We start from the raw sequence: 10,681 nt of genomic DNA, 5'->3' as shown, positions 1-10,681 counted from the left end.
CCATGTTTCCTTGTATATTGGCTTATCGTTTGTTATGTAAACTTACAACTGTCTCTCTTTTTTTCATTTCTGCTATTCGAAAACTGACATAACTCAAACATTGAAATATTGAAAACCTTGGGGGGGGGGCGGGGAGGACACATTTTGTAAGCAATGTACAAACCATAGTGAATAGTTATCAATCATTTGCATGTAATAGAAATTCTGTCTAAATTTACACTAAACTAAAAAGAAAGGAAACAAGAGTCAGCATGTTTTGTAACATAATTTATGATAACAGTATTATCATGACGATATACAAACATAGGACCAATACATCAATATAGTTTAACTGTTGTTAACTGTTCTTGTGTTATAGTTTGATACGCTCCGCTGTGGGTCCTTATGGTTCTTCGTCGATTGCGCGAACTTTCATCTCTGTATATTGAATGTAATTATAATAACCTGGAAGGTTACCCCAATAACAGTAATAACTCCCATAGGGACTGTTTAGAGATGAATAATAATAATAATAATCAATGTACCACCATGCACCATTATAATAAACCGCTGCATTGTTATATTCAGAGCTAAAATAACTATAATCGTAGTCATCGTTATCGTTGTCTCGTGTAGTGAACGGTTGGTCATCATGGTAGGTCAGCGAATCACCTGTTGAATAAATACAATAGATGAAGAAACTGAAAGACATTCAAAGATTAAATCATTGTATCGATTCAGTATGCTTAGCAAAATGTTATATCAGTAATTACGAAATTTCATATTACATGTGGTTTTGATTAACGTATGTTAAACTAAACGTCGTTTATTGTCTATGATTATTAAAAACGAAAATATGTAGAAAGCGAAGGGGAAGGGAAAGGGGTTATCAACTCACTTATGTTTGGCTTATTATGTTGTTGAACTATTGTTAATATTGTGTAAGCGTTTAGTTCATACTGATTTTCTATATGTTACGAATTTTCTTTGATGGTTATATCACCATAAATTCCTAGCTACATGGTCGAGGTATATGTATACGCTACTTTCATCATAATATTTATAAGTACCGCACGAGTATCCCGATCTGGTAGTTTGAAAATTAAAGGAAGTTCATTCGTGTGTGCCCATTTTTAATTAGTTTATTTTTGTTATCTATATTCTTTTAATCTGTTTTTATTTTTATCTATAAGTATTTAAAACCTGGAAAAAGATGACAATTGTCATGCAGAACAGTTCTGTTTCAGTGCAATATTACATGAGTCCCACCTTTTATTTAAAAGAACAGCTACGGTTTATTTGGTTTACTGTTTACATGTTATAGTATGGAATATATTTAATTTATTCTGTGAGCTCCCTTAGCCTACATGTAATCCTTCCAATACAATGATATTTTATGACGTAGCTGTTCCAGGTCAGCAAGCATGTAGCCATGTAGGCTGGATTAGTCGGAAATTTAACAGGCTCAATTTATGATTGATTCTTTGATGCTGGTTTGTAATCAAACGGTAATAATCTTATCATATTTACTCCTATATTTAGCATACTGGCGGTGTAAATACATGTGATATCATGTTGTTTAATCACAATAAGTTAACAAAAGTTTACTAAAAGTTGTTAATACATCTATCAATAAAGATCAACTTGAGCGTATCTTTAATTTATAGAATTGTAAACCTACCACTTAAACCAACTTCGTAGGAAAGATCTGTTATCGTACCCTCTAACACAAGCTACCCGGAAGTTTGTTAGTGCCGTGCGCGTATATTTGCGCGAAGACATGCTTAGGGTACATAAGCATCTTTCACTGTGATATTTACCTATTTTTCTTTTGAGTAATGGATTTTTAAAAGTACTTGGTCGCACATTACATGTCTGATAACATTAACAATTACTGCTAGTATTCGGTCTATCTTGTCGAATATAAGTTGCTAGTCTCTTCACTATGTGTGTGCCTTATGCACAATATAAATATAGTTAGGTTACGTATAACATGACGGGTTGAACATGTTACTAACTGAAGTCTCTTTACTTTGAATGTTCTTAGGTCTAAGGGCCCATCTATCTGGCCAGAGGATTCTTTCTAATAGATATACGCTCCTTACTCGGATCAACAAACTATTACTAAAGTAAATAATCAGATTCTGTCATCGGGTTAATCAGTTTATTTTCAACAGAGGCAAATCAGCTTGTTTAAACTAGAAAGTGATTGGCTAGTGATCTTAATACAAATAGTACTACCTATTCCTTTATAAACACTTCGTTACAAAATAAACATGATATATGATGTCAAACTGACGAAAATAACATGATAGGATTGATAATTCGGGAGATATTAACCTACCTGCATCTCCGTCAGAATAATTTCCAACATCTAGCCTGAAGTTATCGTTCTCGTCACTGATACGAAAGAACTCGTATTTGGCGTAGTAAGGAGCGCCGTAACGGTTAACAATGTCGATCCGGAGTTCATATTGTCTTTGGTTCGTCAAGCTATATATCTTTTCATTTCCGAGCCAGAAGTTCCGACTTCGATTACCAAAGCCAATCTTGTAGTCATCCCAATAAAGATAAAAGTCTTGTGAATCATCAACGCGACGCTGGAATACCTAAAACAATCAACGTAAATATTCAGTTATTAAAGGACATACATGTATTACATAATTACAGTCGTTTAAAAGTGGTTCTCACCACCAATATGTTGATGCCAAAACTATTGCCCGTTAATATAAAAATAACAAAAAAAAAACCTTAAACCCTCATCCAAGGAACAACCAATACGTAAAGTTTCGTGAAGTTTCTAATAATAAATTCCTGAAAGTAATAACACAACATAGAAAATGCTTCCTCTTAGGGAATGCGCTCCTAGTGGCGATAAATTGGTCATTCAACTTTCTCCGTCTAAAGAGCAGCCTAATCCCGTGTTCTACATACCGCAACGTTGTTTAAATTAGATTACGGGTATCAAATCGAACATCACAATCCAAACTAGCTTTTATGTATTTTGAACGTCCGTTCTGAGGGATTGGGCTCTGGTGGGTCGTGCTTTGGTATTCATGGATGACTTGTGTGTCGTCTACCTAAAAGCTTGCGGATCACTGGCTTAAGAAAACTGTCACACTTACCGTCCAGCCTCCCCCGTCAGACATATTACAGTAAACTTCAAACGGAGAGTCAGGCCAAATGGTGGGTTTGATTTCATAGACGCCACTTGTTCTCTCGCCATTGTTGTACAGTTCTTTGCAGTCAGAAGGGACTGTGCCGCCTGTAGGCCTACACTGTGTGCCGTCTCCGCTAAACCCAGGCGGACAGTAACATTGTAAAATACCGTTCCTTTCTTCACAAGCTGCGTTAGGATCGCATTGATAACTATCGTCACACGTAAGATCATTATTCATACAAGAACATTTCTTGTCACAGGTTAGAGAGACGTAAATTCCTCCTTCCTAGAAAGTAGGTAATCGTTACATGCATCATCAGTAACTTTAGGGATCTGACAAGGTTTCTTCAAGTATTGATAAGATGAAATACTGCAAACACGCACAAGATATATCAGTTTTACTAACTTTACTGGCAAAAGTGTGTATATCCAAAGTTGAAGAGGGTGCGGGTTGGAAGAGGCCAGAGGCAAATGCAAATCGATCCACTAACCCCAGTTTTTGAAAGCATCATTTAAATTGTAACACTGTTGGTAATAGATATCACAATTTGAAAGAAATTACTTACTTCTAACAATACACCTTTCTCTCCATCTGTTTCACTTTCCATGAAACATCCGCAGTCCTCTATTCTAATGCAGTTATGACCGTTCATCAAAAATCCTTCAGGACAGACACACGAATGAGATCCTTTGCAGGAAGTATTGACACAACTATCAGGATCTGCACAGGTAGCCTCGCAAAGTTGACACTCATTGTAGGTTTTATTTGTTGGACACCATTCAATGTAGTTATTTACATAGCCTATGAGAATCAGAAAAATAAACTTTAAAATTAGCTATACTTATTATGAACTCTGTAACGAAACATAACGAATTTGGCTTAATAAAGGGTTATAACTTCAAGCAGTGGTTTGGTGTTTGGTTGCCAATTTCTATAAATTACGAAATATGTTCCGAGTCTGAGTTTTTATACTCCACAACGACACCACTTTGTATAAAAGTATTAATACACAAGAAGGAACTGTGACATTTCAAGATCGTTCTAGTTGATGCGAAAATATTTTGAAATGATACTTGACTTTAGTCTAGCTTATGATCAAATGCAATTTCCTAAACTGAATAAGTTAGAGGGCCTGGCTTATCAATCCTAGCTAGATCTTCGTCAGAGACAAACTGAAACGAAGACAGATTTAAAAATTGAAAATTCAAACTGACTTTTAACAAGTCAGTTGGACAGGTAGTTGGCTAAATTAGACAAAAAACAATGAATAAAGCAAAAATTGAATGAATAGATTAGATGAAGATTAGGCTTAGGAGATGATATAGCTGTAGACATAGGCTGTACAGAAGGTTGTAACTATGGGAGTTAATTAGTAAGTTCAATTTAGTTCATTGTGTTAATTTTTTCCTTCACATAATACACAACAAAAACAGTGTAGTAGAAACAGGAATTAAGGTGAAGGGAAGTAAACAAAACAAAAAACTTATAAGCTTGAATATTGATAAAGGTATCATCACAATATTTAATAGTGAACATTTAAATCAGCTTGAAATTTGTCATATCCTTCGAAATCCTGCATCCTTATTTCCTATGATATATCGAATCTTCTATCGACCAGAAAAGACCTATTTGGGACATGAATAAACGTATCTGAAAGTTTTTCTATATATTTACCTACTGTTCTGTTGGTTATATCTGCTTTGACGAGCTTGTAGTTGCTGAAGTCATCGCTTATTCGGAATGTGTCATACGTCACATAAAAAGACGAACCATCTGTTGTCGTCAAGTCAATACGGAGTTGATATCTCTTTTGATTGGTTAAGTATGAAAGCCTCTTATTACCGATCCACAATTCACTCGAAAGAAAACCAAATCCTAGCTGATAATCTTCCCAGCTGCGATTAAAATTAATCGTTCCGTCAAACCGACGTTGTATGATCTGCATAACGAAACAAGTAATTTGAATATAGTTCATACAAGATATTAAGTTAAATTAGATTATTAAAACCAACCATTCATTTACGTTTCCAAAAAATCATTTTTTCTTTATTTTGTGACATAAAGTTTAAATCCATGGCTGATTGTTAACCACAACTGAAGTAATCCCATCTGAAGATCTTAAGAAGTTGACCATCGGAGTTAAGAAGTATTTCATATACAAATTATGATACATTATGCAAAGGATGACAGATGAAACGAGTTCTAGCATGGTAAATTGTAGAATTTTTTTTATAGTTTAGTATGAAATATATATTGTGATCAACTTAAAATGAAAACAAGTATAAAAAAGTAAACATGATCATAAAAGAATTTAAAGGCTTAAGGGAACATGAGAGCTAACTCTATAAAACTGTGCTTGATTAGGTGAAAGAAGCTGAATATCCGGCTGATGTTTGGCATCGACGTTCATAATTCATTTTGAAATACGTACCGTCCATCCGCCATCATCTGCGGTGTTATCACAGTAGACTTCAAAAGGTTCGGCATAACCGTCTGGTTTAATGAGATAAACACCACTGGAACTTGTAGATGAACAACGATGCAACACTTCGTGACAATCTCTTGGGTATTCAGGACGTTGATAAAGAAAAAAATAGTCTGTCAAAGGAGAACAAGTGGTGATTCTGATATCATGAGAACTCAGTTGTCTTCAAGATTTATTGTTACGTTATAATGTAAAGATAGAAGGTTATCCGTAAATCAGCCAGATTTTTAAAACAAAAAGGAGTTTAATTAAACAATCATATATTTCATCTCGACTTAATGCTAACTTAACACATCAAGAGCAAGGTTGCAATAGTAAGAAATGAGGTTTTTTTTCCAAAATATTATTACAATTAGTCTTGAATATTCAGTGATATGTTATAAATGAAACCCAAATTACTGAAATTTCGTCACAAAGACACTTCTCTATAAAGTTGCATTAACGTTATACAAAAAAATAAACGGTCAAATCTGAACTAAAAGGTCAAATTCAAGATTAGTGAAAGATATGAAAAATAAAGATTTTAGTATCAGATATACATTAAAAAAAATAACAAAATGAAAGGATATTCTGAAAAATATTAAAACAAAATCTAAATTTGCATTTGATTGTTATTCTCAGTTCAGACATCACTTCCTTTCCATGAAGAGTTTATGTCAGGTTTTTCGCTTTTGTACAGAATATAATCTTGCCAACATATGTGACATAAATGTATAACAGCTTAATATTTTGATACACAAATTGCAACTATTTACGCAATAAAGAACTTGGATGATAATTTCCAAGGTTGCTTAGATAATCTACAAGTTAAGCAATCAAATGTAAATGACCTTTGAAATAGTTCTTTATATAAAATGATATATAAATACTGATATAAAAATGGGCGTATTATCTGACTGACATGTAAGACCAGCGAGCATATTTTCCTATTTCACAACGTGTACCGTACCATATGTTGACAAGTAAAGAAAGGCTTTATCATGAAAGTTGTTTACAAATTTGAAATCTACAGTGTCGAAGATTTTTTCAAAGCTTTCGTTATTTCTTTTTGTCAAAATGTATTTACTTGCTTGTGACTGAAGGAAGTAATAAGTAGAAGAAATATTTCTCTTCTCATATTACACGAGAGTTAGTGATCATAATTATATTAACAGATGTTGCCGTGACATATGTTTGGCATGGATTATGAGGAATGAAAATATCAATCAATGAGAAAGTGTACGATAAACAGGGGATAGGAAAAATAAGAAAAGGGTTAATTAATAGAAAATGAAAAAACACTCACTGTGACCTTTTCCTTCAGTCGCTCCTACAAAGAGTTGTTGATTACTCTGAGTAAAAGAGAATCAAAGCATCATGTATATGTTATCAGCGATAAATATAGTTAACATATTTTCCCCAACATTTTCAATTTTACTTGAATGTCATTTACTTATTTACAGTTTATTTTCAATCGTGAACTATGAGGGCAACATGTACGAGATTGACTCGGCTGTGCCTGTTTCCTGCAAATGGCAAATACTTCCCTATACTTAACTTGAGTAATAACAGCAAGGATTGAGGTAAAGCTAATGTATAGGAGTTGGAATCGAGTTCAAACGTTGCATGTTGAAATGCATTGAGATCATTAAACCAATTAAAAAAAAAATCTGTTAACTTTTGTTTTCAGAAAAAAATAGTACAATGAATGGTTTGTGTTGATTTGTGTATATTCCGAAAAATGTTGTAGGGCAATCAGAGAGATTATTTTATTATTATTAGAATTGGCAGAAATTGATTTATTTTACAGTGAATGGGTTAAAATTGCTTTAAGTGTTCATTGAACTAATTACACGAAAATAAGCGCGAAAAAAAAAATTTGATCAAAAGTTTCTGTTCTGCAGACATATAATTTTCTTTATGTTGATCATTGTTTAACAGTTTTCATTAAGTTCTTATATTGCTCTCACTGTAGATATATTGCTCTCACTGTAGATATATTGCTCTCACTGTTATCTAACTGTAGATAATTATCTAAATTTAATAATGACAAATTTAGATGCCGATTCGTTTTCAACTAAGATTTGAATATCCTTTGATCACCCAATGGAAACGTCACTTCAATGCAATTAATTCACATTCATCTGAAGTTTGACCGTTCAATATAAAGAACGCCGTTACAACACACACATTTTAACATTTACATTTTAACCCAGTGAATGGGTTAAAATTGCTTAAGTGTTCATTGAACTAATTACACGAAAATAAGCGCGAAAAAAATAATTTGATCAAAAGTTTCTGTTCTGCAGACATATAATTTTCTTTATGCTGATCATTGTTTAACAGTTTTCATTAGGTTCTTATATTGCTCTCAGGGATTAATAACTGTAGATAATTATCTAAATTTTAATAATGACAAATTTAGATGCCGATTCGTTTTCAACTAAGATTTGAATATCCTTTGATCACCCAATGGAAAAGTTACTTCAATGAAATTAATTCACATTCACCTGAAGTTTGACTTGTCAATCTAAAGAACGCCGTTACAACACACAAATAAACTCTTGTACTCATGATCGCGAACTGTTAAACATATACCTAGATATGAATTACAGTGTATCTACATAGGCTTTCTATAAATTTGCCCATTTTAAGGATCCGTTTACCTTATACATTAACCAAATGCCAACGCAACCGCTACACAGATTTCTCTTTAAATGTTCAGTGTTGTGTTTTGAAGCTATGAATTTTGCCGAGGTCTAGAACATTGGTGGAGGAATTAAGCATCAATTATCGTAAGATACACTCTGACAGTCTGAACACAGAAACTCTTTTAACGCTGTTAGTTGATTGACAACTATCTAAATAAACGATATTTCTTTACCTTAGAATTTGCAGCTACATATCATCACAAAGCCTTTGTTTCTTTTTTCGGTCGGATTTGTGAATAAGGTAAAGAGCGTGTGAAGGTAAAGATACTATTACCAATGTGAAAATGCTTCTACCACGAATTGAATCAGCGATCTTGATACTGTACTAAAACCGTTTTATCTACGACATCGCTTTTAGGCTACCGCCTCTCTGACTTATTGTTCTTGTTTTTTAAGGAGGGAAAGGATTAATATTATATTTAATTATTTTGTATGATACATTATCGTTACAATGAAGAATGATTTGACACTGTAAACTAAACTTATACTTATAGTTGTATGAAGGAGTAGTATGAGAAATTTCAGGTGACGCAAATGCAAGTAAAAATATTGAGTAGATCAAAACTGTGCACTTGACAGAAAAAGTTTACAGCGTAAAAGTTTAGATAAAGTTGTCCCAATCTTGAAGTTGAAAACTTTAAATCTTAAGAAAAAGGTATTTAATTTGTTTTATATGATTTAATTTGTATAAAACAATTGTATTCTAGATTGATTTGTTTGAGAAATATAGTCACGACTGTTTTAATGTACATATACTTTCAGAATTTGCCTCATTTTATATTCCTCTTGATCCCTTCTTCTTTTTCATTTTTAATAGTTGTCTATAATATATATAATATACAACACAGGTTTAGAAACATTTAATTTGAGATTTTGTAAAGCTGATCCTAACTGGTTCAGAAGGAATGTATGCCCGCTAATTATAAAGTAATGCAACATTTTTAGTACAATTTTTTTTTTAATTCCAAACTACGATAATACTGAAGTCAAAGTCGTTTGAAGTTGATTCACTCAATTAAGTTTCGTCTGAGTTTGGTTAGAAGTAAACCTTAAAATTAGTATCATGACAGGCACTTAAAGTTCTCAGAATGGACGAGATGAGATTTTATTTACTCTTAATGTTAAATAGTAGCAGGCTCTAGATAGATGTCTTTGTTTGATCAATCTCAATAAGAGTTGATAAACAGCTAAATAATATACTTTAACTTGTATTAAACAGAACTCCAATGAAGATAAAGATATATCATATAGCTTTAAAAAGCCTAATGAACAGTCGGTTGATTTAAAAGAATAGAAATTCATTTTTCGAGAATATCAAACAGCACTGAGTTTGCTGTTTTATTGGAGATAGATTGTACAACTGCTTGTCCAACGAGAGCTAGTTTTACATACAATGTTTTAGTTGTACTTTTTTGGAAATCAATTGAAATAGATCTACACATTGAATCATATGTTACCAGTGTGGACCTTTGTTGGGATATGACATCAAGATAGGAACAACACACACAAACTTATTGAGAGAAATAAATATAACTATGGTCTGTATATTGTTTTAAATGACGTCCTGTGACGCGAGTGGAATTTTTAGAATAATCAGGAAAGTTTTCTGAACAATAGTCCCTACAAATGTTAATTAAAAGTGGGCAACATTTAAATGCCATGTATTTGTAAGGTCTAGCTTTTACTTCTGGAATTCCATAAAACAAAAGTAGAAGTGTTTTTGATTTCTCTTGCATGGCCTTATTGAGAGATGACAACTATCTACAAAACTGCCAACAGTAAATACTTTACACTTTTCACTTCACTTTAAATAACAAGTAGTTTCTTTTTAATTATAGCTTTCATGTCTAGAAATCAATCGAAAAAAAATATGTATAAAATATATAATGAAAAAAATAAAATATATTACCTAGAGTTGGGGATAAAAACTAATACATTTAAATTTTAGGAACCCATTTGTTTTTTGTCTGTTTTTTTTTAGCAAGCCTGTTAAGAATAGTTAATGAAATTTGTTAAAGTTTAAATCCAACTAAAGGCAGAAAAACTAACAGGATTTAAAATCTACCTCACCGAAGAAAATTGTTAGTACTATTTTATACATTGTATGTAAAATGATATTTAACATTTAATTTATTGAAATAGGTAAAACTTACCGTTAAATTATTTATACAATAATCACAATTTATAATAAAATAAATTCCACAAAGTCTGAAATATTAGAATTGAAAAAGTACTCACCTCTCCGTGGAAACAGACAATATTTCTTGACAGGACGAAGAAACAAAATTGTATAAAAAATCGTAGCTTTCTTGGGATCCACATTTTGAAAATAATCGTTTCTTGCTGATTCTCCATGAAACACTGAA

General features: G+C 32.4%; 1 protein-coding gene across 1 annotated transcript; it reads right to left on the bottom strand.

The window, feature by feature from the left end:
• Positions 1–299: 299 nt before the first annotated feature.
• On the bottom strand, positions 300–10,681 carry LOC139973320 (uncharacterized). The gene is made up of 8 exons (XM_071979922.1): positions 10,554–10,681; positions 6,911–6,956; positions 5,572–5,738; positions 4,815–5,079; positions 3,706–3,941; positions 3,105–3,425; positions 2,324–2,588; positions 300–651 (listed from the first exon to the last, which is right to left on the bottom strand). Exons 1-8 carry the CDS (start codon positions 10,668–10,670, stop codon positions 383–385), a joined length of 1,686 nt encoding a protein of 561 aa, XP_071836023.1. The 5' UTR covers positions 10,671–10,681; the 3' UTR covers positions 300–382.

This window comes from Apostichopus japonicus, chromosome 9, assembly GCF_037975245.1.
Source record: "Apostichopus japonicus isolate 1M-3 chromosome 9, ASM3797524v1, whole genome shotgun sequence".
Taxonomy (NCBI): domain Eukaryota; kingdom Metazoa; phylum Echinodermata; class Holothuroidea; order Aspidochirotida; family Stichopodidae; genus Apostichopus; species Apostichopus japonicus.
The sequence above is the reverse complement of the archived record's forward strand: the minus strand, read 5'-3'. Positions and strand labels throughout refer to the sequence as shown.

What these genes read in the sequence shown, in the direction of transcription:
- LOC139973320 (XM_071979922.1), bottom strand. Translation starts at nt 10,670, where the DNA reads ATGGAGAATCAGCAAGAAACGATTATTTTCAAAATGTGGATCCCAAGA. An exon ending in CAGATGATGGCGGATGGACG is followed by an intron (nt 5,080 to 5,571) that starts GTACGTATTTCA and finishes TTCGTTATGCAG; the next exon opens with ATCATACAACGTCGGTTTGA. An exon ending in TATAACCAACAGAACAGTAG is followed by an intron (nt 3,942 to 4,814) that starts GTAAATATATAG and finishes TGATTCTCATAG; the next exon opens with GCTATGTAAATAACTACATT.